Source organism: Myxocyprinus asiaticus, chromosome 34 (assembly GCF_019703515.2).
Source record: "Myxocyprinus asiaticus isolate MX2 ecotype Aquarium Trade chromosome 34, UBuf_Myxa_2, whole genome shotgun sequence".
Taxonomy (NCBI): Eukaryota; Metazoa; Chordata; class Actinopteri; order Cypriniformes; family Catostomidae; genus Myxocyprinus; species Myxocyprinus asiaticus.
Genome location: NC_059377.1, coordinates 37421207 through 37449115, shown reverse-complemented (window position 1 = coordinate 37449115; position 27909 = coordinate 37421207). Strand labels below are relative to the sequence as shown.

The window sequence follows — 27909 nt, the reverse complement described above, 5'->3', positions numbered from 1 at the left end:
CATACTGACCACAAAAATATACACATTTAATAAAAGCATAGGCCTATCTAAATCTAACACTATTTGACTTGTAAAATCAATTTTTGTCAGCTACCCAAAAAAGAAAGAAAAAATACGCAGCAAACAAGGGTTATGTTAGGTCTTTAATTTTTTTCAATAATCTCTTGTTTAGAAATATTGCACATGGTCAACATGCCTGTTGATGAGTTTACACTCACCTTTCTCACCTTTTTCTTACACTCCTTCTCCAAAGTAAAGACAGTTTATTGGATACACAATCATAAGATGTACACGCATACATGTGCAGGTATGAATGTGTGTGTGTAAGCATTTGTCTGCTGCCGGGGAAGATAAAAGGAAGTGCCGCAAAAATCAAGTTAAGAATTGAGCTGAATGGTTACATATGCCTGATCTCCTCACATCTTCGGTAGCCACCAGTTTACAGGCATATGCTAACAGTCTTCTGATGTAGTGCCGGTGCTTTGTTTGGGAAATAAATGTGTTTTTAATAAGCATTTACTTGGGAACAAGTTAGATTTGTTACGGTGCATGTAAATGTATAAGAACGTACGCTCGCACACACACAGACATCTGTATATCATGGACATATAGAAATATTTAGGTATATTTATACATTTATATTGTCACACATTCAAGTGAAGACTGAGTAGCATTTTTATACTCATCACTCCTCTTTCAGCAACACCAGACGCAAAAAAAAGTGCTAGGTAAAAAAAAAAAAAATTCATTTTTCTTATATTTCTTTATGTACACTACTGGTCAAACGTTTTGAAACACTTGACTGAAATGTTTCTCATGATCTTAAAAATCTTTTTAAGGTGTATACTTAAATGTTTGAGATTAGTTTTGTAGACAAAAATATAATTGTGCCAACATATTAATTTATTTCATTACAAAACTAAAATTTAATTAAAAAATAAATAAAAAAAAAGTTTTTGAAATTGATGACTTGGACCAAATAATAAAGAAAAACAGCCAATAAGTGCCCAACATAGATGGCAACTCCTTCAATACTGTTTAAAAAGCATCCCAGGGTGATACCTCAAGAAGCTGGTTGAGAAAATGTCAAGAGTACATGACTGCAAATTCTAGACAAAGGGTGACTACTTTGAAGATGCTAAAATATAACACAGTTTTGATTTATTTTGGATTTTGTTTAGTCACAACATAATTCCCATTGTTCCATTTATGTTATTCCATAGTTTTGATGACTTTACTATTATTCTAAAATGTGAAGAAAAATTATAATAAAGAATAAGTGTTTCAAAACTTTTGACCGGTAGTGTGTGTGTATATATATATATTATTGTTTTAGTTTATTCAGTTTGGATTTCTCTCTCAATACTCACTCCTGAATGTTATTATAATTCTTTTATCCTCTCTCTTTTCAATATATATATAATTTTATTACAGCTTGTACAGTGAAAATCTATGGCACTAATAGGTTACTCATCTACTTCAAAAACAAATTCCCACCCACACGTCCTATTGCACCAATGAAAGAAGAGGCAGATTTAGAAAGAGGAGATCCTGAGAAATGCCGCCCCAGCGCTGGTCTCGGGTCAGCTTTACCTTGCGTAATCCTGAATCGAAGTCATCCAAGACTACAAAGCTTACTCTGACTCCAGACCAGCGCTTAAAGTGGCGCTTTCCATCAACACTTCAGTAAAAATAAGGGGGTTTCCTTTAGGAATATGGAAGGGAGAATCGAACAAAATGGAACAAAGTCGTTGGTTAGTTTTTAAATATCTAAAAACAAATACTTTCCTGATTTAAACCATGGTCTAGGACCACATATTGTGCAAACACCTGATTGAAATATATATATATATATATATATATATATATATATATATATATATATATATATATATATATATATAAAAAGAAAGAAACGAGGAAAAGAACACAGACAGAGCCTCATGCCCACCCTCTCCTCCCTCCCCAGTCATCATGGTTATATACAGTGTAAGTGGAAAAGCCTAAGTCGGCGACCAGAGAAGAGGAGCTTCAGCTAAGAGGCTAAAACAAAGTCTTTTTTTTTTTCTTGACATAATTGCTCCAACACTTAGATAGCTGGAATTGTCCATGCTGAACGTATTATTAGAGTAAGAAGAAGATAGGCGCAAGCTAATACAAAAAAATATATCAGTCAGTTCCACATTACGACACAACAACAAAACAACTAAGCATAACAACAAGTTGATTCAAAGAGGTGTAGTGTCTCTATTTGTTTAAGTCTTCTTTTGTATGTTTCTTCTGAGGTTGTTGTTTTAGGACAATGCTTTCCTCTTTCGGTTTGAATGTGTTGCGTTGTTGTCGGTCGCCGTAGCCTCCGTTTTCTGCTCCGCTGGTCTACGCGAGTAGGAGTCTTGAGTTTGTTGCTTCTGGGAAAAAACGGTTTTGAATTTCCAGCCCATGCTGAAGAACAGTAACAGCCAATGCATGTAGCGTAACATTCGCACGAAGACCCTCCTCCCCGGCTATTGCTTTCCTTCTCAGTCTCTCACAAATGAAAGTGCAAGCGCATTTGTTTCCCCCACCCCCACCCGATTTGGATTGAAAGTTACCAGTACCTCACACAGTCTAATTTCAACTATTCATTAAAACATTCAGTCCATTCAGTAAAAATCTGTGCTAGCCCCATGTGGCAAAATTTTTGCCAAGCAGGGGCTTACTGAGCATGTGCAGACAGGCTGGTTTGGAGCTGCCTGTGGTGCAGCATTTGAAGGGCTCTAAAATTCAGACAGAATGTGAAGCCACGCCCTAACGCAGAGGTGGACCAATGACTGCCTAACGCGAGTGGCATATGCAAATGAGTGCGACCTCATACGCTATGTAATAGTTTCTTGTGCAAGTCGTAATGTGTGAAAGTGACGTGTTTATGTAATTGCATAACGTGTGAATGTGTTTGTGTGTGTGTGTGTGTAACTGCATATAACAACAAAACATCGACGAAGTGAAGCCAACGGCAACAAGATCAGTTTGAATAGAAATGAAGTGCTGTATATCGTCAGCGAAAATGGTTTTACACATTTCTATAATCCATCCATACATTCATCTTTCGTCCTTCCGTTCTATCCGTCCTCGCCATCGTTCTTCATCTCATTTCTTGCGGATCCCCAAATCTTTCTTAGGTGGCTCTTCCGTGCCCCTCCCGCTCTCGTCTGACTCGGAATTCTCCCTAGGTGCTGGATTGGATGGTCCAGGAGTGGAGGCAGAGTCACAGCCACTGGCCACACCTCCAATTTCTGAACTGCCAGCTGTCTGCATGATCTTCTGCCTTACCTCACGGATCTTCAGCTGCAGGCTAAGCTTGTTGGGAAAAGTATCTGAGTAGCGAGCTTGGAAGGCAGCTGTGGCTTGCGCTAAAACAGAGAAAAGACATGGTTGTAGGTTAACAAAAACATCAAAGTATTGAAAACAGATTTATAAGACAGATCAAGAATTATAATTTCTTTTAATATATGCTGATAAATCTCTAATATTAAGTGAGTACCCTGTTCTCAAACATAATTAGCTAATTTATATAATTAAACATAACATAGCTTTACATTCCCAACCATTCACTGCTGTATTCCGTCTTGCCGATAATATTCCAAAACTGCATAAATGATCAGTTTTGGGTAAGTTACTTAAAATAGTAATCCACTACAAATTACTAATTATTTATCTAAAACTGCAATCAGATCACTTTACTTATTACTTCATTGAAAAAGTAATCACATTACTAATTACTTCACTTTTAAGTTTTTCTAAAACACTTTTCCACTCAACAAATTCAAAATAGTGTCTAGATCTATTCCTTGTTCATTGTTACACACAAGTCATCAGCACCTCACATTTCTCCTTCACAATGACTCGTTACAGGGCCATAATTCATGTATTCTACATAAATAATATATTAGAAATAAGCATAACCCTATAATATACTTAAAAGTAATTACATTAATTTAAAGTCAGTAACTGTTATCTGATTACAAGAATTTAAAATGTAATGCATTATACTACTTTTCTGACTTTAAAGTAATTAGATTACAATAACTAATTACTTTGTAAATGGATTAAACCCAACACTGTATATAATGAATCAATATCCTAATCCCTTTAACTATTTAGTCATACCCATGTAATTTTATTCCTTTCTTTGGCCCTCTGCTGCTTTTTTGTTATTGTAATATGTAACCTAACATTAAATATGCATATCACTTTGTATATAAAAAATTAAATATGCCTAGCATTGACTCTGACACTTTGTCTGAATAGGACCACTGTGAAAATTGGCAGCTCTGCTAGACCGACAAAAAAGAGAAAAAACGCAGACTGCTGTGCCATTATTTAAATGCCTATAAACGACACATAAAAAAACTGTAGATGGTCATTTGACATGTCAGAAATGTGGTCCCTTCCTGTCTAAGTGGTTGGTTCTTCACCACAATAAGCTATTATGTCCATGTGACTTTACTCAAACTCAGGCCATGCAATACTGGGAGAATGCTAACTGCGTGTTACCTGAGGGGAAGAAGCCGTGCTCCTGGAAGAGCTGCATGACGAGCGCTCGCCGCTGGTCCAGCATCCGACGCAGAGAGGAGGGCTGTACGCGGTCCATCTCCTCCAAAATATGCTCTGTCTCTCCAACTGATAATCACATGAAAAGATGAGAGAAAAAAGAATGAGAACACAGAGCAGAACATCTTCATGTATGGGTTAATGAACTGTTAAAAATAAGTATGATGTTTTTAATCATTTGGGAATGTATGTAGGTGTATGTGTGTGGTGTACACACAAGCCCTGTCAAAGGTGAAGATGTCTCCTTCACACTTGGCAGCACTCTTGGGCGTGTTGGGCTCAGAGCTGCAGCTGGACAGGCGACGACTCTTTCTCCTTGGTGAACTGGGGTCATCGGCAGAGTCTAGATCTAGGAAAATAAAGGGAAGGAAAAAGTGAGACAAGATTTATTTTTATTATGTTATGAAAATGCAAGTGGTGCATGACTGTGGAAATGTTATGTGGCTGCTTAAGTGTTTAAGGCCATTTAAGTGCGTTGCTATGCGGTTGCTAGGATGTTCTTGGTGGTTACTAGGTGGCTGCTAGGGTGTCCTGGGTGGTTGTCAGGATGTTGTTATGCCGTTGCTAAAGTGTTCTGAGCAATTTATAGGTATATTCAGTAATTGTTTAATGCACGTTTTCTTGGACTAACACTGACACCTTGGGTCGTGGATGCAGCATCATTCAATTTAATCCATGAGTGGAAGTTTCCAATAACAGAGCAGTTACTGAGATTTAGCGTGAAGGGACCCGTGAAGGGACCCACTCCATATAGAATAAAACAGCTGATATGAATAAGTTACTGATATGATTGGGAGTCTTCATCTTGTTAAAAATTACAATTAATTTCTTTATAAGTAAAACTTTTTTAATGAGGAAAAAATTACTGAGTGCACCTTTAAGTGTGTTGCTATGCGGCTTCTAGGGAGTTCTGGGTGATTCTTTTCGTCTTTTCGGCAAGTCAGTCCACTCGGCGCCATCTTTACAACGCTCCCGGGCAGTTATTTTTCTATGCAAACAAGCGGCATACAAGTGCAGCTCCCATCTACTTTAATGGGGAAAGACTGAAATCTCCAAAAAGGTTTGTCAAGATTCCGATTAAAGAACATATTTCAAATCAGCAGTAAAATCTGACAACACTGGTATCATAAATTGTGCTTCTTTACCTCAAATTACGCTAAAAAACAACATTTTCACAGCTTGTATAGCTAAAGCGCATGAACATTCTCAAGATGATTGACAGGCGATGTCTGTATCTAAAAGGTGATTGGCTTTTACCTGAAAGGCAGGACTTCCTTTCTACATCCATTGACCATTGAAGTGGCATATCTCTGTTAAATAGCCAGTTCAGCCAACCACCAAGTCTCTGACACTCTGGCAGAGAATGTTTTGCCCGAGATGAAGCACTTGTATTAAAATTAATGGGAGTATGGTGGGTGAAGAAAAGGAAGTCCAGCCTTACAGGTAAAATAGCCAATCACCTTTTAGATACAGACATCGCCTGTCAGTTTATGCAAAAACAAGAATGGGCATTAGCTGGACCAGCCATAAAAAAGTGTTTTTTAGCGTGATCTGAGCTTTAGCACAATTTATGATACCAGTGTTGTCAGATTTTACTGTTGATTGGAAATATGTTATTTGATTGTAATCTTGACCAACCTTTTTGGAGATTTCATTTTTTCCCCATTTAAGTAAGTAGCAGCTGTGCTTTTATGCCATTTGTATCCACAGAAAATAGCTACCAGGAGCATTACAAAGATGGCTGCCGAGTGGACTTGAAAGAGACTTGGAACTCCAATTTTTAGATATGGCTTGGGTTCCTTTTCTGTAAGTCTAAGGGATTTTTTTGCCTATTTTATGTTCCAAAAGTTGTCTGATTATGTAGTGAAGTAACAGCACAACTCTCCATAACAAGCTGCATGATTTGAGGTATCATTCATGTCCGTAGCACAAATGTGCTTGAGTTACGCACCAAGGTTCAGTATCTATATAATTCATCATTCTCACTCTCTCTCATATTCTTATGCTCTCACCTGTGGAGTTTCTCCTCTTCTTGCGGTAGCTGCCTAGTATGGCTCTAGGGGAAGATGCAAGACTCTGTAAATTTGGAGAGGGCAGCACCTCCTCTGGCTTGAACTCTGGCAGCTCTGCAAGACGCTCTTCAAAAGAGGATCCAGATAGCATCCTGAGAAAGACCAATTGCAGTTTAGAAAAATGAAATAATTAAGAAAGCTCACAACAACAAGAGAGGAATGCATTTAAAAAAAAACTTTTTTCTACTGAACAATATCACAGAATACACAATGACCACCTGACTTGCAAACAAATGTAAAGGCTGAAAAAATGACCACCATTTTGGCATAAATGTAAAGGAATTAGTGATATCATTCGCTTCCGACTGGTACAGGGCAGTGCTACTCACTTGTTGTCAGCATCTATGGTGCTTTTAAGTGGCGGTGGGCGGGACTTGTTTTTTTTGGCTGAAGTGGTGTCTGTCTGCAAAGGAGGTGGTGGGGGGTCCAAAACAGATGATTCCATCCGTCCTGCCTGAAACAGCATTAATTCATACAAGAGTGAAAATGTGGGGATCTGTTTTAATCTGGGAAATTTTGCTTCAATGCTAGAGCCAAAGAATACTGAGTTAATTTAGCAAAGGTGAATTGTTCCTTTGAGAGAAAAAAAACATGTCTCACCTCTCGACTATTTTCATCCTTGATGTTGGTCTCAGCATCTTGACCCTCTATCTCTCCTTCCATTGCTCTCACTCCCTCACCTCTTTCTGTTTGAGATGAGCCCCCTCCAATATCTCTCTCATATTCTCTCTCCATTTTGCTCCCTTTTTTTCCATCATCCTTCCCTTCACAATGCTGACCTGTGGGTAATTTTTCAATACACGTTTACATGCAATTAAAAAATTGTTTATTCCAGGATTTTTGCAGAAAGCTTCATTCTGAAATGCAGACTTCCTTATGCCTTTTAAGGGATTAAGAGAAAGCGGTTTAACACACCTAGGTTTCTCCTCGAGAATGCAGCTTAGCATGGCCATGTAAACACATAAAACGGCATTCTGATGGGTGTTTGAAGAGTGCGCATGTGCGTGAACAGACCGAATAACAAACGTCATAGGATGGAGCCCAACAACAAGTCAACACAGCGGAAAGAATTCAACATTTCTGGGAGTACAGTGGGAAAAGCAAATACACTATAAACTATACCCATTTATACACACCAGTGTAAAATATTGACTGTCCCTTATGTTTGCGTATATGCGCACGTACATTGGGGGAATCCCAGAGTTTTGCGTAAGAGGGAAACTCCACTATTGTAGCGCAATTCCACTGCAGATCGTGATAAATGAAGGAAACAAACACAGCAACAACTCTGGAATATCTGGAAATAAAGTGAAGCGAAAAAAAAAGAAGTGAATAAAGTCTTCTTCTGATGCTATGTTTGTTATTTACACAAGCGTCGCAGGGAAAATAAGTTGCTTTGGAGAAAGCTGCTTACTGACCAAGTCGCATGTATACGGGAGTAAAGAATACACCGGAATGCTGCTTTCTCGCAATAACTCGCTTTATAAGCCACTTTCTGGTGTCCATGTAAATGTAGTTACTTAGTGTCACTTTGGACCTTTTGAGGGACTGCAAAAACTTGCTGTTGTATCAGGCAAATTTTTGAAAGAGAACCGTTGTTAAAGACCTTGACATGGGCTAAAATGTTCCTATTGTTGCGTTTTCTGGAAAGCACAAGTTACTGCTGTATATACAGTATTAATGAGGTTGTTTTTACCTGTATGTGTGTGGGATGTACTTGTACACTGCACTGATTCGTCCACACTACTAGGTGGTGTCTGATGTCCATCATTTGACATTGGCTGTTCTCTCTGTGTCCCTGTCTCTTTTCTCGATTCTGGTGCTCGTTCCCTCTCGATCTGCATGTTTACCTGAGACTGCAGCTGTGCAGTCACGGTTGAGGAGGTCTTTGCTTGAGGTGATGTAGAAGACACTGGGACTGATATGGAACTTGCCGTGCTTTGTGGTACAGCTGTCACCGACACAACTCCTCCAGCTGAACTCACACTGGGGTAAATAGCAGTCACAAGTTGACGGGTAGCTGTCGATGCTGTTGCAGATTGTGACAAACCGCTTGGGGGCGAGCATGGAGCCAAGTGGGGTGGCTGACCTATAGGAGAAACTTGTATATTGGTTCCTCTGGTAGATAAATGTATAGTCTTCAGCACATAATATGAGCAGAGATCAAAGTGCTGGTTTATAAACCAGGGCTTTTCAAACCTTTTAATGCCAAGGACCCCTAAATATGATGATTCCATTGTAAGGGACCCTCTTGCTAAAATATAGAGACAGTTACACATTTTAATGTATACAGACACATTTATACTCAGTGTATAAAAATAGTAACTTGTTTCCTAAATACAATATTCATATTTATATTTATTTAATATATCCTACCTCTTCTGCCATAGCATTCCCTTGCGCATAAATGTTTATAGCATATTTGTACATACATTATTCTTTCCTATTGTGTATTTCTCTACCTATATTTTTATTTACAGTATTATATTTTATTTTAATTATCTGTGTGTCGTTGTTGTAATTTTTTGCACTGAAAGCTTCTGTCACCAAGACAAATTCCTTGTGATTGTAAACATTCTTGACAAAGCTTATTTTGATTCTGATATAGTATTAATGCCAAAACAAATTATTGAAGTATTATCTGGAAAATATTTACTTTGTATGAAGTAAACAGCATATATTTTTCCTCAAAATATTATTTTTTTCTACCCAATATTAGAACATTAAAGAAACATTTAAAATCATGCATATACGGGTCAGGAGTTTAAGTTAATGTTCACATTAATCATCAGAACTGGGGAACAAATGTGATCTCAGTGATTTTGACTGTTCATGATTGTTGGTGCCAGACGGGCTGCTTTGAGTATTTCTGTAACTGCTGATCTCCTGGGATTTTCACACACAACAGTCTCTAGAGTTTACTCAGAATGCCAAAAACAAAAAACATCCTGAGTGGCAGTTCTGTGGACGGAAATGCCTTGTTGATGAGAGAGGTCAACAGAGAATGGCCAGACTGGTTTGAGCTGACAGAAAGGCTACGGTAACTCAAATAACCACCACTGTACAACTGTAGTGAGCAGAATAGCATCTCAGAATGCTCAACATTTCGAACATTGAGGCAGATGGGCTACAACAGCAGAAGACCACATCGGGAACTTTTTTAGGACCATAGTGTTCCTAATAAAGTGCTCAGTGAGTGTATTTGGGTAACACTTTACAATAAGGTTCCATTCATTAGTTAATGCATTAGGTGTCATGAACAAAGATTGAACAATTGAATTTTTACAGCATATATTAATCTTAGTTAATGTTAATAAAAACAAAATTGTTCATTGTTAGTTAATGTTAGTTCACTGTGCATTAATTAATGTTAACAAATACAACTTTTGATTTTAAATATGTGTTAGTATATGGTGAAATTAACATTAACTAAGATTAGAAAATGCTGTAAAATTATTGTTCACTGTTAGTTCATGTTAACTAATGTTAACAAATGGAACCTTATTGTAAAGTGTTACCCAAATATGTTGCAAGGAAGGAGACATGAACACATGATAAATATAAATGTATAAATTAAATAAAATTGTAACAAAACAAAACAAGAAAAAAATCACAAAACCATATGTAAATTTGGGTTTTACTTAGTAAAATACACTTTGTATTTTTGTAAAATACACTTTGCCCCCTTCAAACTTCAGTTTGAAAACCCCTGATATAAAGGATTGTCAGTCACTATACTCACTCGCAACAATAGGTTGCACCAAGGCCTGACCAGCTGGAGCAATTGCAGTAAAGCCAAGAGTTGCCACTGGAGACTGCAGAAATGATGGAACTGCAGGTGACGGGGCCTGCTGAGTGGAGGAGACTGCAGGTGTAGAAGCCAATGGCAAAGGAGCAGAAACTCCAGAAGTTGACTGGACATACGTTATCCTGAGAGAAAAAAGCAAAGCAGAAAGGTAGAAGGTTAGGGTCACTGCATTTTTTGTTGGTCCTAGAACAACATTCCTGTCAAGAAGTCAAAAACCTAACTATGACTGTGGTTTTGACAAGTAGCACATGTTCCTGAATCAACATTCTTTTTGGTCCTGGAACAACACTCCTATCACCCAATCTGATTTTTGGGTAAGGTTTAGGGTTAAAATTATGGTTAGTTTTAGGGCTAGGGAATTGTACATCATTGTGGATCCAGGAACATGTCTTAGTTGGTAAATCACTTTGACCAAATGCCTACTCTAACCCCAACCATGAACTGCCCCTAAAATCAGAGGGAAATTATAGGTTCATAAGAATGGTGTATAAGCCCCCTTGTCCAACATTAAGCCTAACCCAACCCTTTACTTTACCCCAAAAATATACTGGGTTGATAGGATTTGTTTTCCAGGATCAATAAGGATGCTGATTTAGGAACATGTCCTACTTGTCAAAATCACAATCACTTATCACTTATGTGTCAATGCTAAGATGCCTAACACCAGTTTTAAAGTAACAGTGAGCCATTGTACACCTTGTTGGTGGTGGAGTCAACAGCACAGTCTGAGGTGGGGTGGGGCCAGGGGTCATGACAGTCGCGGCTGCCATAGAAACTGGGAAGGAGCTTCCAGTCTGCACTGATCCTCCAGGATGCACATTTGTTTGGACTAAAGGAACTGGTGCAATTTGAATGATCTGTAATACAAACATGCATTTATATATCCACTGCATGAATCCACTACATCTATTGTAAATACAGTGAATACCCCAAGTTCATGTAGTGGTTTAGTAGCTTAAGCCAATCTACCTTACTTCCTGGTTGAGCCCCATTTTGAACAGGAAGGGGTGAACCCAGCAGGGAAATTGGTTGCGGAGGTGTGGATCCTGTTCCAACAGTTGCCATGGGAACCAGCATCTTGCTCTGCAAGACTGGGGACTGTGCTTGAACTGTGCAAAGAGATGAAAAAGACTGATATAGTAGAGAGTGAGAAAATAATTAATATACAGCCTGTCTAAATCCCGAACACTGTGCACATAAAAAATAGTTGAGATAATAGTTGTGAAATTTCATAAAATCTGTTCAAAATCATAAATAAAAAAATGCAAAAAGCATGCAAAATCTTAGTTTCAGTTAGGTATGGACACAACAATCCTTTTAAAAGGGATTTCTGAGCCCCAAATCTTACCTCCACCTCCTGGGATGACTCCTCCCACTGCTGGAATTGAAGCATATCTTATTCCTTGCCCTGCCCCTGAATGCACCCCATTGGCCAAGGTCATATGGGTGGGCGGGGCACTGGGCAAGGCAAGGACACTGGATGGCTGCTGGGAGGATGGGCTGTTGGGATTGGCTGGTAGCGTTGGAAGGATGTACTGCATCTGTTTCACAGGTTTCCCAACACTAGGGGGTGTAATAGAAGCAGCAGGGAGGAACTGAGGATGAAACATGGGAAGGGGTACAGCACTGTTGTTAGGCGTTCCATTGCATGGAGTATGATGGGGTGGAGGAATAAGCTGAACAGTGGGTTGGTTTGGGAAGGCTCCTCCTAGGACAAGGCCAGTGACTAAGCTTCCTTGACCATTAGGTTTGGGAGAAGAGGAGGGAAAGTACCCACCCCCTGGAATGGCCCCACCTCCTGCTGCTCTGCCAGCACCAATCAGTAGCTTGTGCTTCCCATCTGGAGGAAGGGTCCCAACAGCCACACCCCCATCAGCTGGCTTGCTGGCGATGGGGATAGGGGTGCTGGTGATGGGCCGAACAACATTGGTCACTATGGTAGGGGCCATATTGACAGCACCTTGTGTGTGGTACATCCCTGCCTCATGCAGCAAAGTGGCATTTATACTAGTAATGGAGGCTGAATTTGCATGAGAAGGAACCTGTCCTCCTCCACCTCCTTCTTTCCCTTCTTTGGGCCCCCCATTCTCCTGCTTTACTCCCTCCATCCCTCTCTTTTTCTTCCTGTCTATGTTCTCTTTTTGCCGGTCTTCATCTTTGATGGCAGTTGAACTACCAGGAGAGAACGCCAAAGAGGAATGGACTACTTGTTGGAAGGTGTGCTGAAGACGAGGGAATCGAAAGGTGGGGAAGAAAATTGAGATTACTATTTGCAATTAGCCCACATCATCAAACCCCAATATTTTTTGTAATGCTGTTACCTAGGAGTCAACCTTAGGCCAAATTATTAAGTCAGTGGCCAAATGAACCTCTAAATTTTGTTTGGTCACCTATCTAAGAGAAAGAAAGCACTTGAGTATGTACTGGCTTTTCGAAATTTTTGATTGGATTGTTGTTGTAGCTTTAGTCTTGTGCATGTATTGGCTTTTCAAATTTTTTCGATCAGATGGTTGTAATAGTTTTAGTCTTGTGCGTGTATTGGCTTTTCGAAATGTTTCAATTAAATGGTTATTTTCTTTTGAAGTCATACATTACATAAAGCAGCTGGCAAAGTTTCAAAGTCTTGTTTTGCCATAATCATTACATGTTGAATGGGTAGGCGGTCCTTCAATGGTGTGCAAGATGCATTACTGTTTACACTACAAATGCAATGTGGTCAAATGCAATCTGACTACCTCCGATTCGAATGTGGTTTGAATGATCGGATCACAAACCGCTTTGGATCCCATTTACACTATTTTTTAGCACTGTCCACTTGTGATCTGATCATCCAAAACAGATTTTAATACCATGTGTATACGGCCACAGACACCAAACCTCTAGTACCTTTAGTATATACCTATTTTTAAGGACACCATCAGATGAAATCATGAGGAAATAGTTGTTACATGCAACTCAGCAATAATTTTCATCTGAAGTGACTTATTGCTCATTGCATAAGAGTTATAGTAAGTGCCTTTCTCAAGAACACAAAGATGACAGAGAAGGAATGTGATCTCAGTAACTCAATATTCAGGTTATCACTGCTTGGGACTGAACCTGCAACATTAAACATACCTGCCCAAGCCTAAACCATTACTATACCACTAAATCTAATATAGTATGTACACATTTGGCAGACATTTAAACTGAAAGGGATTTACAGTGCTTTCAAGGTATACATTTCATTGGTACATGCATTCCTTGTGAATCAAACCCATGACCTTGACGTTGCTAGCACCAAGCTCTACCAGTTGAGCTACATGAAAAAACATTTAGAAATAACAATAGCAAATATCCTTTTCTGTTGTTAAGATAATGTGGCTAATCTTACGAACTGTAAAGGAATCACATTTTGTGGACAAAATATTAAAAGAGAAGTGTCTTTATTCAAGAAAACACAACACAGCTGGATGTACTTTATTAAGCTTTACCTTGCTATCAGCCTCATCTGCATGGTCGTTTTCATCATCACTTGCTGTCACTCTCTCTCTACACTTCAGGTCTATGGAGCCTTCTGCAAATGAGTCCTCTGCAGAGAAATCACAGTGAAACATTAAAATGAAAGACCAGGGTTTTAATGTGTCACACTAATGGGAGTAAGAGAGCTGAGCAGTGAGAAGATTTAGCCTGATCTATACTGCTGGAAATTTATCTTGCATGATTTCAAAGAGGTCTAGATAAGCAGATGGACTGCCAGTTGGTGGACCTGGTTTCAACATAGTAGACCATGTTGTTTAAGACATTTAGATCTGGTAGACCACATTAGACCAGCAAAAAACACCTACTCCAAAAACCATGCTGACCTACTTAAAGCTGCACTATGTAAGATTTTTTTTGTTAATAATTAACTAAATTGAATAATTGAGCAAGTACAAAAATCTGTGCTCAAAACCCTGTTCTTGTCTTACCCCAATTCACTACGGTAGGCCTATAATAATTAATAATTAATAAAATCATAATTATAAAATAATCATTAATCATTTGAGCTGTCAGGTCAGATTTGGCATGAAATCGCAGGCTAACATCATCTGTCCTTGCGTCACGACTCCGGATTTGCAAGTGAGTATCTTCGAGTGATGCAATGTCCCCATGCAGGCAACGTCCAGGTAACCTCAAACTACGAGATTCATGATCATCTGCGCAGAAGAGCAGTGCCGAAACAAATTAGAGTAAAATATTCCTCTGCAAGTTACTTGCAATTTTAGGTTTCAACCACAGATGTCGCTAAAGAGCCCAAAGTTAGTCAGTGCAGCTTTAAACTGGTATGACCTGGTTTTTCCAACAAAGTAATGAATAATTTTTCAGCTGATGGGGTTCTAAAACTAAAATGTTTAAAAATGGACCATGTTTTATTCATAATACTAGTTTAACAGGCTCTGGGGAGACAAAGACACTGAAATCAGTTGAGAGAGTAATAATGAGACAATAAGGATGAACAGCTAGAAAAACTCTCTGAATGATATTAATTTTCAGGCAGACTTTACATTTCTCACATAACTGCATCATCTACTAAGATCTGTTTGTATAGCTAGATTTTTACATTTTCTGGAAAAAGCGGTTTCTGAGCGGTGCCTGCCCATGCAAAACCTGCAGCCACAATGCTAGGGTGTTCTGGGTTGTTGATTACTGGCCCAAGTCGAAAGAGCCAAATCTCAAGTCTCTATGGGATGTTTTTGCCCATTTTACCATCCCCCCAAAGAAAATTCTAAGATCGATTCGAAAAGTAATACCACACCTCTCTTCGATAAGCTATACTATTTTTATTTTTTTTGGTTGGATGAGTCTTAAAGATGATATTGAATTACTTTTACCTAAACATGCATATAAATTATACATATAAAATTTCACTCACCCATGACATCATCATCCCCATCTTCCTCGCAGATCACCATGCGCTCTTCATCACTGGTCACATCCTCACTCACCCTTCGCTGGAATAGAGGGTGAGTAGTGGGGCGGGGTGGAAACAGACCTGCGCTTTCTATCTCTCTCTCATTGTCCCTCCTCTCCAGAGTATGCACAGTACTCTGAGAAAAAGCACGAGGCCGTTGATTCTGCCCTCCCATTAATCCTCCATGACAGTCAGATCGAGGTGATGTCCAGTTGGGACCTGCTCCTTTGTGGTCTGCCCCCTGAGATGCGGAATGGGCCTCTGGGAAGAGAAAAGGAGTAATTTAACATCAGCTCTCTTTCACACTAGTATGCACTGATAGTTTCAGAAACCCAACAAACACCCACACATATAAACAAACACCCACGCGGACCTGTGCTCTCAGATACGCTGCGCTCGCGAGTTTCTTTGGCCCCTGGAGTTCCCCGGCCCTCAGACAGAGACTTCCTCCTGTCCTTGTTACACCATTTCCAATCAGGGTGAGCCCGGAAGTGAGCCTCCTTCACCTTAAAGAGAGAAAAAAAGAAACATTTGACTAAAGCCTAAATAGACCACAGAACCCAATGAAGAGTTCTCTCATTTAAAGCAGTAGCCAATTAATCAGGTGTGAATTTTGAGTTAATATTGTGTAAAACTAGATTTTTACATTTTCTGAAGATAATGTGAGGGGTCCGTGCAAAAGTCACCAACCGATGCAAGACTGTGGTTAACCAATGCTAAAGTCTTTAAGATAAATGATTCCCAGATATTGCTCAGGCCCTTCCTTCAATGTAAGTCTGTGGAATTCTTTTGTCTGTTTTATCATCAGCCAGAAAGTGGCAAGTCTTTTCATTCACAAAAGTAATGGCACACCTCTCAACAAGCCGAACAACTGGAGGTATCATTGATGTCCGTTACACAGATGCTGCAAGAAGCATTACACTCCCAAGTTTAATACTTGGGGTTAGGGTTTTGTTCAAATCCCTAACCATAATATGAGCAACAGTAATAGTGATATATTGTCAATATATCTTCAACAAATAATACAATATTTCACAAAAAGTACCAGGAAGCACTGAATGTACCTGGAAGGCAAGGTCATGATACTTCTGCTTCTCTTTAGGTCCCAGGGCGTACCACCACTCGCCCAGTATTTTACTGACTGTGCGGTTGTCCTGGTTAGGGTGCCGCTGATGCACCAGTGCACGATGGCGCTTACTAAAAATCATAAACGCATTCATTGGCCGTCTTATGTGGTCCTTTTCCCTCTATGTTTAGGTGTGAGAGAAAAAGTGAGGAGGAAAAAACAATGATCAGTTCAGTGTAGATTTGTAAAGCAGTTTTTAAAAATGATAATAAAGGAACTCTTTTATCTGACTTTCTATTAATGAGCATGCTTGACCTCTGTGACTGTTACACTGTGTCATAACTAGGCATGACGCAACAAGTTTCCAGCATCAAGTAACTTAACTGAAAATGAAATACTATGCAGAGAAAAACAGAAGTCAATCAGAAATTATTTGATGTTTATTATTGGTACAATGAGATTCCACTGTGCTTTCCTGTCACGTCTGGTTTGAATAAAATTGGAAGGGGTGTTCACACAGAAAAACATTTGAAAGCTATTAATAAAAAAATAAAAAAGACAAGTTCAACTTTTTGTTAATATGCTGTGTCTACCAATGGAAGTGGAGAGAGTGATACAGCCTAATACAGTTGGATGCAGCATTCTAACAGGATTTCCTACTAGCAACCAACAGTACAGTGACTGGCGGACCCCTATGATTTAATCAGTGTCAGTGTAAAAACACCTTAAGAGTGTTAGATGATGATGCTACAGAATGAAAATGCTAACAGAAATAGAAGATTAGGGACTAGAGCTTACCTTTTTGTCACCGTCTTTGGGAAGTGCACTGAGAGACTGTGAGCGTCTTTTCACTGGGCCAGTAGATGGAGAGGTCTCTCGGGCTACACCTGGAAAAAAACTGAAAAACAAAATAAGTTACATTGGGTCATAAAGAAACATTACCACATTTGTCCCAAAATGCCTTATATATGAAAATAAAATATAGAAAAAAAATTGACAAGTTTGGTATGGCAGACAAGAGCAAGAAGCAAATGGATATTTACAGATCATCAGCATCACTTTCTGTCTCACTATCGCCTCCATCTCTTTCAACTGGTGGGTCTTCAGTAGAAGGAGGGGGGCAACACGGGGAACCTCTCTCTGGTGCAGGTTGGTCAATACGTCCCTCAGTCACAAGGGCAACTCCAAAGCGAGGTTCTGTAAGATGATTAACTTCCTTTATATATTTAACAGAAAGCACCCAATATTTCATATAAATAAAAGTAAACACTCACTGGGAACTTTATTAGGAACACTTGTACACCTACATATTCATGCAATTATCTAATCAGCCAATCGTGTGGCAGCAGTGCAATGCATAAAATCATGCAGATACAGGTCAGAAGCTTCAGTTAATATTCACATCAACCATCAGAATGGGGAAGATTGTGATTTCAGTGATTTCGACCGTGGCATGATTGTTGGTGCCAGATGGGCTGGTTTGAGTATTTCTGTAACTGCTGATCTCCTGGGATTTTCACACACAACAGTCTCTAGAGATTACTTAGAATGGTGCCAAAAACAAAAAACATCCAGTGAGTGGCAGTTCTCACTACAATTGTACAGAGTGGTTATCTGAGTTACCGTAGCCTTTCTGAGAGCTTGAACCAGTCTGGCCATTCTCCGTTGACCACTCTCATCAACAAGGCATTTTCATCAACAGAACTGCCACTCACTGGATGTTTTTGTTTTTGGCACCATTCTGAGTAAACTCTAGATACGGTTGTGTGTGAAATTCCAAGGAGATCAGCAGTTACAGAAATACTTCAACCAGCCCGTCTGGCACCAACAATCACGCCACGTTCCAAATCACAGAGATCACATTTTCCCCATTCTGATGATTGATGTGAACATTAACAGAAGCTTGATTTTACGCACTGCACTGCTGCCAGTGCTAATGATTGGCTAATTAGAAAAACGCATGGATGATTGTTGGTGTCAGATGGGCTGGTTTGAGTATTTCTGTAACTGCTGATCTCCTGGGATTTTCACACACAACAGTCTCTAGAATATGATGGTGCCAAAAACAAAAACATCCAGTGAGCGGCAGTTCTGTGGACGGAAATGCCTTGCTTTTTTTCTTTCAATTAACATTTTTTATTGATTCGTAGACATATAACAAAGAAAAAAAACACAACATATATACAATGAATCAACATTTAACCTTTAACCCTCACTATTACCCCTCCCGACGGAAATGCCTTGTTGATGAGAGAGGCCAACAGAGAATGGCCAGACTGGTTAAAATTGACAAAGTCTATGGTAACTCAGATAACCGCACTGTACAATTGTGGTGAGAAGAATAGCATCTCAGAATGCTATTCTGAGATGTGGGTTGGTGCTGTTTTGGCGGCATAAGGGGGACCTACACAATATTAGGCAAGTGGTTTTAATGTTGTGGCTGATCGGTGTATACAGTATATATACTAGTATAAATATCATACTAAAGTAGATGTTAAAATGTCCATTCTTATAAAAGTTTACCTTTGTTCGTATTTACAAGTGTTTGGCCTTCCGTAGGCTGTGTGGACGTATTTGATTGACTGGTCTCCAGAAAAGGAACCAATGAATGCCATGGGAAAACTGGCACAGAGCGGGGCTCCACGTTGGTCCAGACTACATGCAGAAACAGACAAACCTTTTATATATAATACATGGCTGTTTCAGAAAACCTACAGCCTCTCTATTGTCTTAAGAGGAAACTGCTAAAACCAGCACCTTTTTGTGCCACAGTGCACATTAATCTGAGAACGAAAGCCATTCATTTGTATACATATGTGGAGTGAGCATTTGTATATGTGTTTTGCTTTGTATCAGTGATTGCCAAGACAGAGAAAGTGTGTAAGAAAGTGTGTAACATGCTCTGAGCATCTGTCATTCCAGCTAATTGTGAGTCTAAGTGCTCAAGAGAATCAGGGTGGTCCAATCCCCCTCTAGCTGTACATGTCTGGGCAAGTTCCTGCATTTCATTTCAGACATGCTACAACTTTCTATAAAAAACACTGACCCTAAAAGCACAGAAGATTCTTCACTACACACACCCAAAGAAACACCTGTTGTTAACCAGCATACCAAAGGCACTCTGTGCTCCCTTTTTTTTTTTTTTTAAAGAGGAAATAAAGTGTGTGTTGGATTCCTCCACACTACAAAACAGCAAATAGTAGCCTGCAGAAACTAACCTAGAAAAAATGTACTGCTCAAAGGTAGCTCTTTCATAGTTCAGGAGACTTTCTTCCATGGGAAAACAAAAGGAGATGCTAGGCAGACTGTAAGCCTCAGTTACCATTCACCTTCATTGTATGGAAATGAAAGTGAATGCTTGATTGAGAATAACATTCTGCCTAATATCTCCTTTTGTGTTCCCACTAAAGAAAGAAACTAATACAGGTTTGGAATATTAGAGCAAGTAAATGGTGACTCAATATGAACTTTTGGGTGAACAATCCCTTTAAGCTCTCTTGCATTTTTAAATACTTTAAATATTGTAAACTCTATTTGATGGCTATTGTGATGTGTAATTAAAAAATTATAGTATTCTGTTTGCAATTATTCCTCTTTTAGGGCTCTTACCAGTGCCAGGTCGTCCCATGATGATGTCTTTGCGAGGAGCAGGATGAGGGGACTCTGCTGGCAGGATAAGGGGTAGCAGAGCAGTGGGTGAAGGATGGCAAGCTACAGGCTGTGGAAGAGCACTACCACCAGCATCTGCATGGCCCCCCGGCTTCCTCTTTTGCTCCTTTCTTCCTGAGCCAGATATTGCAAGAACTGGACCAATGGATGCATTAGAGGTGGACACATTCAAAGGGGCAGGGCTTGAGTGGGCAGGATGTCCAGGAGCCACAGATGTCAATGACTCGGAGGAGGTCACCAAGACTAAGTTGGGAGCAGGATTCCGCAGGAGAACGTCTCCATTGGTGGCAGCACCATTGATGGGCACGGGGGCCTGGAGGCCCACAGTGAGATGCGGAGTCTGGCTGTGCCCCCTAGACAGTAAGTTTCCTCTACGGCTCAGGGGACTATCACTGAACTTAGCCAACGGCACATCAGGGTTTCGAACAATGACGGGCGAATCTCGTAGGGGAACAATGCGGCGTAAACTAGGATCCTGTGGCAGAGGAGAGGGTGGTGTGGGGGAAACCAGCATGGGTGGAGGGGTGGAGGCAGCAGAAGATGAGGGCCGACTCGTGGTGCTCCTTTGTCGAGGGAATGAGATAGATGAGGGGGTGGTAGGCTGGCTTTGGGGGGACAGAACCCTGAATGCTGCCGTGTTGAGGCCAAGACCAGGGTCATTCAGCTGAGAATCAGACTTAACATAGTCTGACACACTGGGCAGCGGGGGTGGTGGGGCATCCAGCTTACGTTTACTGGGGCTCATGGGTACAGTGAATGTCAAATTAGTTTGAAAGGTGGGCATGATGCCGGAGAGATGGCGCTCACGTTCTGTGCCGGGGGTGCCCGGGATCTTTGTGCCACTGAGGTGGCGAGGGCGGCGAGGGGTCAGAGGTGAAGGTGCAGTGATGGGGCTGAAATTAGCTGGGCGGAAGCCAAATAGCGGAGAGGGTGAGGGGGATGGTGCAGGGGAGAATGGAGACTGATTGGAAACAGGTGAAAAGAAGGGTGTGCATGAGCGCGAGCTGCCAAGTGACATCAGCATATTTGCAGCCTCGCAGTCATCAAAGTCAAAGCGGGAAAGGTCACGTGATAGATCTTGCGGTATGAGAGAGGCCATGACCAGACGTGGCCGAGAATCCCCTCCACGGCTGCTAGCTTCACTGCTGTCACGTGAGTTGTCATCCCAGTCATACTCGCTGCTGGTGCGTCCACCTAAACGAAGGTCGGGTGTGAGAGTGCCTGTGCTACTGGCACCATTCCTGTCTCGGCCCACCCCACCTCCAGCTTCCATCTCCTTGGTGCGCATGGAGAGATGCCGCGAGCAATAGCCACGTCTCTGTGACTCTTTTGAGCATCCTTCACGTGAGCAAAGTCTGCGCCACTGCTTGCCGTTGAACTTCTTGCGGATGCCTGTAGGGGTACACACCACATCACCTTTCTTGTACTTCTGCTGAGCAGCCGTGAGTGGTGTACGGGAACGTGATGAAGAGGAAGACGACCCAGAGCCACCCCCTGATGCTCCATGTGAATTTGAGCTAGGGGTCTTGTCTAGGGAGCCTTGAGAGGAGGTGGGGGGTAGGGGAGGCATCTGGAGTGTGGAGGAGATGACTGCCGCCCCTGTTGCTGAATCTAGGCCCAGCAGCACAGGGGGGTGATTTGGATGAGGGACAAGGGGCAGGTGGTGTGCAATTGGGGTGCTGAGGCCTCTCACCACAGAAAGGGGAGAGTTGAGGTAGTTTGGTTTAGAAAGAATAGGTTGATGCTGAGAAGGAACCTTTAGAGCTTTGCTTCCCATGTCTGCAGTGAGCCCACCGTCCCTTAGCTGGCTGAGACGGCTGACCTCCATGTCCTCCTCTGGGGTGGATGGATGAAGAGGAAGAAGCTTGTGCTTCTCCCTTTCTCGATCTCTTTCCCTTTCTCTCTCTAAGTGCCTTTGCAAGTCTCTGTCTCTCTCCTGATCCTTCTCTCTGTTATGTTCCCAGTCTCTATTTGGAGCTAAACTGAATACAGAGGTAATGGCAGTGCTAACAGCAGAGGATGAAGAAAGGGTTGATGTGAAAGGTACAGTTACAGGATGCAACAATCTCGGAACTCCAAATGTTGGCCTGGTTAACCTAACCACCTCCTGCTCCACTTCCATCTCCTCTATTTCCTCCCACTCTCTTTCTCTCCCCCTCCTGCCATCAATCCCTGGCTCAGCAGGCTGGGGTGGCTCTAGGTCCCAAGGAGGAACCAGTAGACGGAGATTCTGTCGTGAGACCCAAACAGCCTTAGCACTGATCCCCATTCCATCTTCCTCTTCACCTCTCCTCTCCTTTCTCTCATCGGACAGATCCTCCCATAGCCGGACACGGTACGGGCAAGATACAGCAGGATGCTGATCCACTTGAGTGACTATGCCTTCTCTATACCACTGTCGTGCTCCCTCACGACCCTCGTCACCTCCTCCGAAGGGTATACAGACCCGTGAGCCTATAGGCAATGGCACCACCCCAGGAGGGGGCGCATCCAGAATTAGGTCAACAGAATCAGTAGCCACTCGAAAAGGGTACTTGCATAGGGTCTTCTCACCATTTAGCTGCACCTCCACACTCCCATGCTCCTCGCTGACTCTTCGTACAACACCAGCACGAAACATTCCTGACATATCCCGGCCCCGATCAGGAGGCCACTCATCTCCTAAACTTGGACTCTGTCGGGCCAGAACTCTTTGATTCTTAAGACCCTTTGCAAGGGCTTCAGCTAACCCTGCTGACAGGCTCTCCTGTGAGGTTGTTAAAGTACTATGTGCTTGTGGCTGTTGGGAGTTGGAGTGGGAATCGGGTCCTGAGACTGTCACATCTATGTCAGCTGAGTGCTCACTGGCCGTATCTGTTGAGGAGCAACGCTGTGGACTAGATGTTCTTGTTCCATCCCTCTCACCGCCCTCACCTGCCATTCTATCCATAGGCCCAATTACACTGTTGTTTAAGTACCCAGAAATGTTGTCCTCACCCAGCAGGCTTTGGCCATGTGTATCTCTATGTACTGCAGAGGATGCTGGTCCCTGGCTAGCACCAGCAATGTTGTGAGAGTTGTTGCTGCTCTGTGGGGGTGTGCTGGGACTGCTAGCGTTGCCATGATTTCTGGCACAGTGCTCAGAGGTGTACTTCTTCTTGGGCACACGGGCCTTAAAAGTGGCTGTCTTACGACTAAATGAAGAGTTGGGGCTATTGCTGGCACTGACCGTGCAACTGCTGCTGTCGCTGTGTGTTCCGCTCCCAGGATGTTCCTCTGCCTTCCCACAATCCCCTCTTATTTTGAGGGTCCCATCACTGTAGATCCCCTTCTTCTCTGCAAACCCGCTTCTTCTCACTGGCCCTTCCTGTGATGAGTCAGAATTTGAGGAGATATGTCTCTTGGGAGAGGTAGGTGAAATTTGGGGTTTTTCCTCTGTGTCTCTCTTCTCTTCCTGTGGACTACTGTTTGCTGCCCTCCTCTTAACTCCCTTGGCACGAGTGGAGGGGGGTGATCGCCTTCCTTGTATTTGAATGGGCTTCATCTTTTCTAGCTTTAAAGGAGTCTATAATCCTCCTGATTTCCTGTGAGTCCTGGCCTATCAATATCTTCCACACTGTTTCCCTCTTGCATCCCGCCCTTTCTCTCTCTTTTTCTTCTCTTCTTGTCCCAGCTTCTTCCTGTTTGCTTTGTCTTTTCCTTCTTAAATTAGACCCTGTAATGAAACAGAGCACATAAGATGGATTAGTCCTTTTTACAGTAATAGAATACTCATACTGAGAACATTGTCTACACAAGTAAAAAATCAAATCTAGTACAGAAAATGTAGTTTTAGGTTTACTGCCTAATTACAACAAAACATCATTATATATTATATTATATAACATAGCCTTACGACTTGTATATAACACAACTTATTACTAAACACTTTATCACAAACTGAACACAAAAACCTGCTTGCCCAGACAAGTCACACACACACACACACACTTTGGTTTGGCTGGAACTTAGGAGGTGGGGGAATTCCTTGTTCGGTGTTATTTTTGTGACTCTAAGACTCTCTCACTCACTCGCTCTTTCAAGTGACCTTTTTGCATTTGTTAGAGACAATCCACCCCTACAGTCCTCACTTCCTGTCTCAGCATTACTACATCTCAATGTACAATGCCATCCTTACACATTACTACTTTCACATTCCTTCCTCCCACCAAAACACCATTTCCTTCAACTTCCATCCAAACTTCTTTCAGTGTGTACTGTGTCTAAAACTCAACCCGAGATAAGCAGTCATCAACATAAATGTTTGCCTAAGTATATTCAGACACTCAGATGGTGCTACAACCCAGTTTACATACACGTTACAGTAGTCCAAATAATTACAAATAGCCTAGTGAAGTCAAATTTAAATTAATTTAAGCTTTGAATATCTCAAAATATACATAGGTTTACGACTATTTAATATGACTGGAGGCTTTTCACAAACTATAATAACACCCATATGGATTATTTAACTTATAATGGATTTTTTAGTTCAGTTGTGTTAAATGTATATTATGGTTTAAGGACATGAATAACCTCTTTTGATTAACTATTAGCCTAAGATCTAACAGATTGTTAAGGGCCCTTACTGCAAAACTGCCCCATTCTTGTGAGCACAAACCACAATTACCACACTGTCATTTGCACTGTAAAACAAGTTTGCAGGCAACATGCAAATCTATGATATGCAAGTATATTGCCTCCAGTAAGAAAATTATATTGTAAAAAAAAAAAAAAAAAAGAAAAAGAAAAACAGAATCTCTTTTCATTTCCAGTCAGAGAGACAATAAAGGTTTTAGGGACACTGTACTATTCCAATGCATGTTTACGGTAGCATACAAAGTCACAGTTCTAATTAAATTCATTTGCAATGCATGATCAATCACTTCAACCTTGTTGGTTTGTCAGCTGCAACCACAAACTAACACTTATAACAACTAAATCTTATTATGACTCGCCAAATGCTCAGTAATAAGTTCCTAAGCAACAGCAAGTCTCCAAATAAACATATCAGAAGCAGCTTCCCAAAAGTTGCTCAAAAACAAGTGAAACAAAGTAAAGGCCCTGTTTCCCATCGACAATGGTGATGCTGTCGTCGACTTGCGAAAGTTTTTGCTGAGTAGTACACAGCCGTATCTGTGTCAAGCGCTTTTATTGGTCGTAGTGCCCTACTTTACGCTTACAACCACCTACGACACAGTGGAGTGGCGTAGGCCTCCTCCATAACACAAGGCCGCAGAGCAGTTTCCCGTCTCCCATAGGCTTCTGAATCGAGGGCGACACTGTCTATAATACTAATATACGAGGGAAAACATTTGATCTTTTCATATGTCTGCTTATAACCTACAAAGATATAACATTTTAAGTAAAATGCAATTGTAAAGCTTTGCACGTATGCGTTGCGTGGTGACAACATCAGAGCAATGATCGCAGGGGTTTAATCCGCGACGCAACATTGTAGCAGATCGAAAGATACTTTTGTTTATTCAGTGGATACAATGTTTCTACAGCCCCGTCAACAGGAAGAGAGCAGGCCTTCAAGTCGCAGAAAAGAAGGACCGACAGTGGGAGGGGGAGTGTGCCACATTTATGGAAATATCCAAGTTTCAATAACAAAAAAATCAGCATTATCTTGCTGTAAATAACTATGGATTTCAGAAGTGACAGTCCCTGAAAAGCGAACCAATAGATATAAACAGTTTGTCGAAGCCGTAGCTGTTGTGTCGTGCAAATATTTTCTGGAAAGAAAGTTTTTAGGCTAACTAGTATGCACCCGTACCCCTCCCTTTCCAGGTGCGTGTAATGTAAAATGCTTACTCTCCCATTTTATACAATCCACAAAAGAAAAAAAAGAATACCACCAGGGAAACATTGTAGATAAACCAGTGGCAACAGTTTCAGAGGATCCGCGGCTTAAAGGCAAAACACAGCATAAAAATGTAGGCAGATCACTGCAGTACTGCAGATGAAAGATTTGTAGCAAAGGTTTCAACTCACCCCGTGAATATTTACAGTGCCGTCGAAATTATGTCGATGCGAAAATGAATCGGATAAAACTACTGTATCATCGCGACAGTTTTTGCAAAGACTGTTTTTTTTCCGCAAAGACACCCAAATGAGAAAAAGTCCAGCCGTTTGTGTTCCAGGCTACTCTACAGTCGCAAAATGGTGAATGAAGCCCTAAGCCTTGACAACTACTGCCCTCAGCCAATCAGCGTCCACAAAAGGGTACAGTAACCAATCGGAACTCGCATAACGTTGATGAGGGTGGAGTCATCTGTCAAAATCCGCTTGAGTGGCACGTCGTCCGGACGAATCGCGTTATGGGAAAACAAGAAACAGCTGGTCGATCCTGCAACTGTATCATCCAATGAGAATGAAGGGGAGGGCCAGCCGAAGGGAGTAGATGTGCGAAATCGAGAATACTAACATTATACACCAATTGGATAGGGAAAACGCTGATAATTGGCTGGATGAAATATTAGTGTCTGCAATATTTTCTAAAATGCGTTTAAACTCCAAACTAATCCAAAAGTTATATAATACAGTTCACTTGCGAGGATTACTGCAGAAAATTAGGAGGTCTGACATTATCGCAAAAAATAAACAGGACGAAACACGCTTCTAAGTCCTCGTCTAAGTAAGTTTGGGTTATTTTAACTCCCAAATATTTATTATAAATTGAAAACAACGGATAGAACAACTTTTTTCCAACTCCAGTCTCCCTCTAGGCTTATAAGTGGATTCTATACCATAACGAATCTATCCAATCACAAAGCTCGTTCGCACTATTATGACGTCAGTTAGAGTCTTAAGCCCGCCTTAAAGCGCCAGCGTCATCAAATCAACCCGTGATTGGTCAACCTGCGGGGGTCTCCAGACCAATGACCAAGCCATATGATGAGCTCATTATGCCTGTTGCCATCACTACATCCAAACAGAAATGGTCGAGAGTAAATTAGCTTAAATGGGAGATTGCAATGCAATGCCATAGAGTGTGACAGATAGACATCCCTGCATTGCAAATTCAGTTTTAATGTAATCGTATCATGGGCTGCCTCCTTTGAGTCCTATTTGAATAAATGTGTGGTTTTAACACAGAGAGGTTGTTTGTGCGTGCTTTGCTTACACAGAGGACATTGACTGCATTTATGGAGATGATATGAGTTTATGCATCACAGATCAGTTGCACTGTCACGCTCTCTGCATGCAGCTATTACATGCAATTGAAAATTGCATAATGCACACAGGCACGTATGCACTCACTCTTCCACACATAGACATTAATCTTTCAGTACACACCACACCCTGTTCTGTTGTTCTGTTAAAGCTCCCGAGAAGTCCTGGCCTGGGTTGACGTTGAATATAGATCTTTGCAAGGTTAACATTTAACTAAGAGTAGAAAAACTAGAGTTATGTCATGACTCAAAGGCCACTTTCACACTGACCTATAAAACAAAGTGAAAATGAAAGGGAAACAGAGGCCAAAATGTAGCTTATTCCGTAAAAATGTGAGTTTTAGGTTTCCTATAGCCACACATTTTGATAGAGATATTATGAAGTAATACATATGGAGCAACAGAATAAAAGGGCTCTGCATTGGAAACATGTTTTAAATTGAAAACTCCGGCTGCTAAGTGATGCGTTCTATTATGCCTTTCCTCTATTATTCTCCAAATGTACCAGTTTTTTAGTGTGCTTGTTCTCTAGACTCATTTGAGTATTTGTGTACACCTTTTCTTCCTTGTCAGAT

At 41.1% G+C, this 27909-nt stretch overlaps 1 protein-coding gene across 2 annotated transcripts; it reads right to left on the bottom strand.

The window, feature by feature from the left end:
• Positions 1-125: 125 nt before the first annotated feature.
• On the bottom strand, positions 126-26308 carry LOC127425031 (protein capicua homolog). 2 transcript variants are annotated; one of them, XM_051670631.1, is made up of 20 exons: positions 26154-26308; positions 20079-23832; positions 18993-19124; positions 17513-17666; positions 17268-17367; positions 16468-16650; positions 15777-15909; positions 15365-15664; positions 13944-14041; positions 11819-12692; positions 11440-11579; positions 11167-11327; positions 10405-10592; positions 8359-8751; positions 7263-7441; positions 6992-7116; positions 6603-6754; positions 4808-4939; positions 4534-4659; positions 126-3389 (listed from the first exon to the last, which is right to left on the bottom strand). In XM_051670631.1, exons 2-20 carry the CDS (start codon positions 23659-23661, stop codon positions 3127-3129), a joined length of 7416 nt encoding a protein of 2471 aa, XP_051526591.1. In that variant the 5' UTR covers positions 23662-23832; positions 26154-26308; the 3' UTR covers positions 126-3126. The 2 variants fall into 2 exon arrangements, 1 of the variants encoding a protein (XP_051526591.1); XR_007894555.1 differs by lacking the exons at positions 126-3389; positions 4534-4659; positions 4808-4939; positions 6603-6754; positions 6992-7116 and adding an exon at positions 8862-8916 and having other exon boundaries at positions 7293-7441.
• Positions 26309-27909: the final 1601 nt, after the last annotated feature.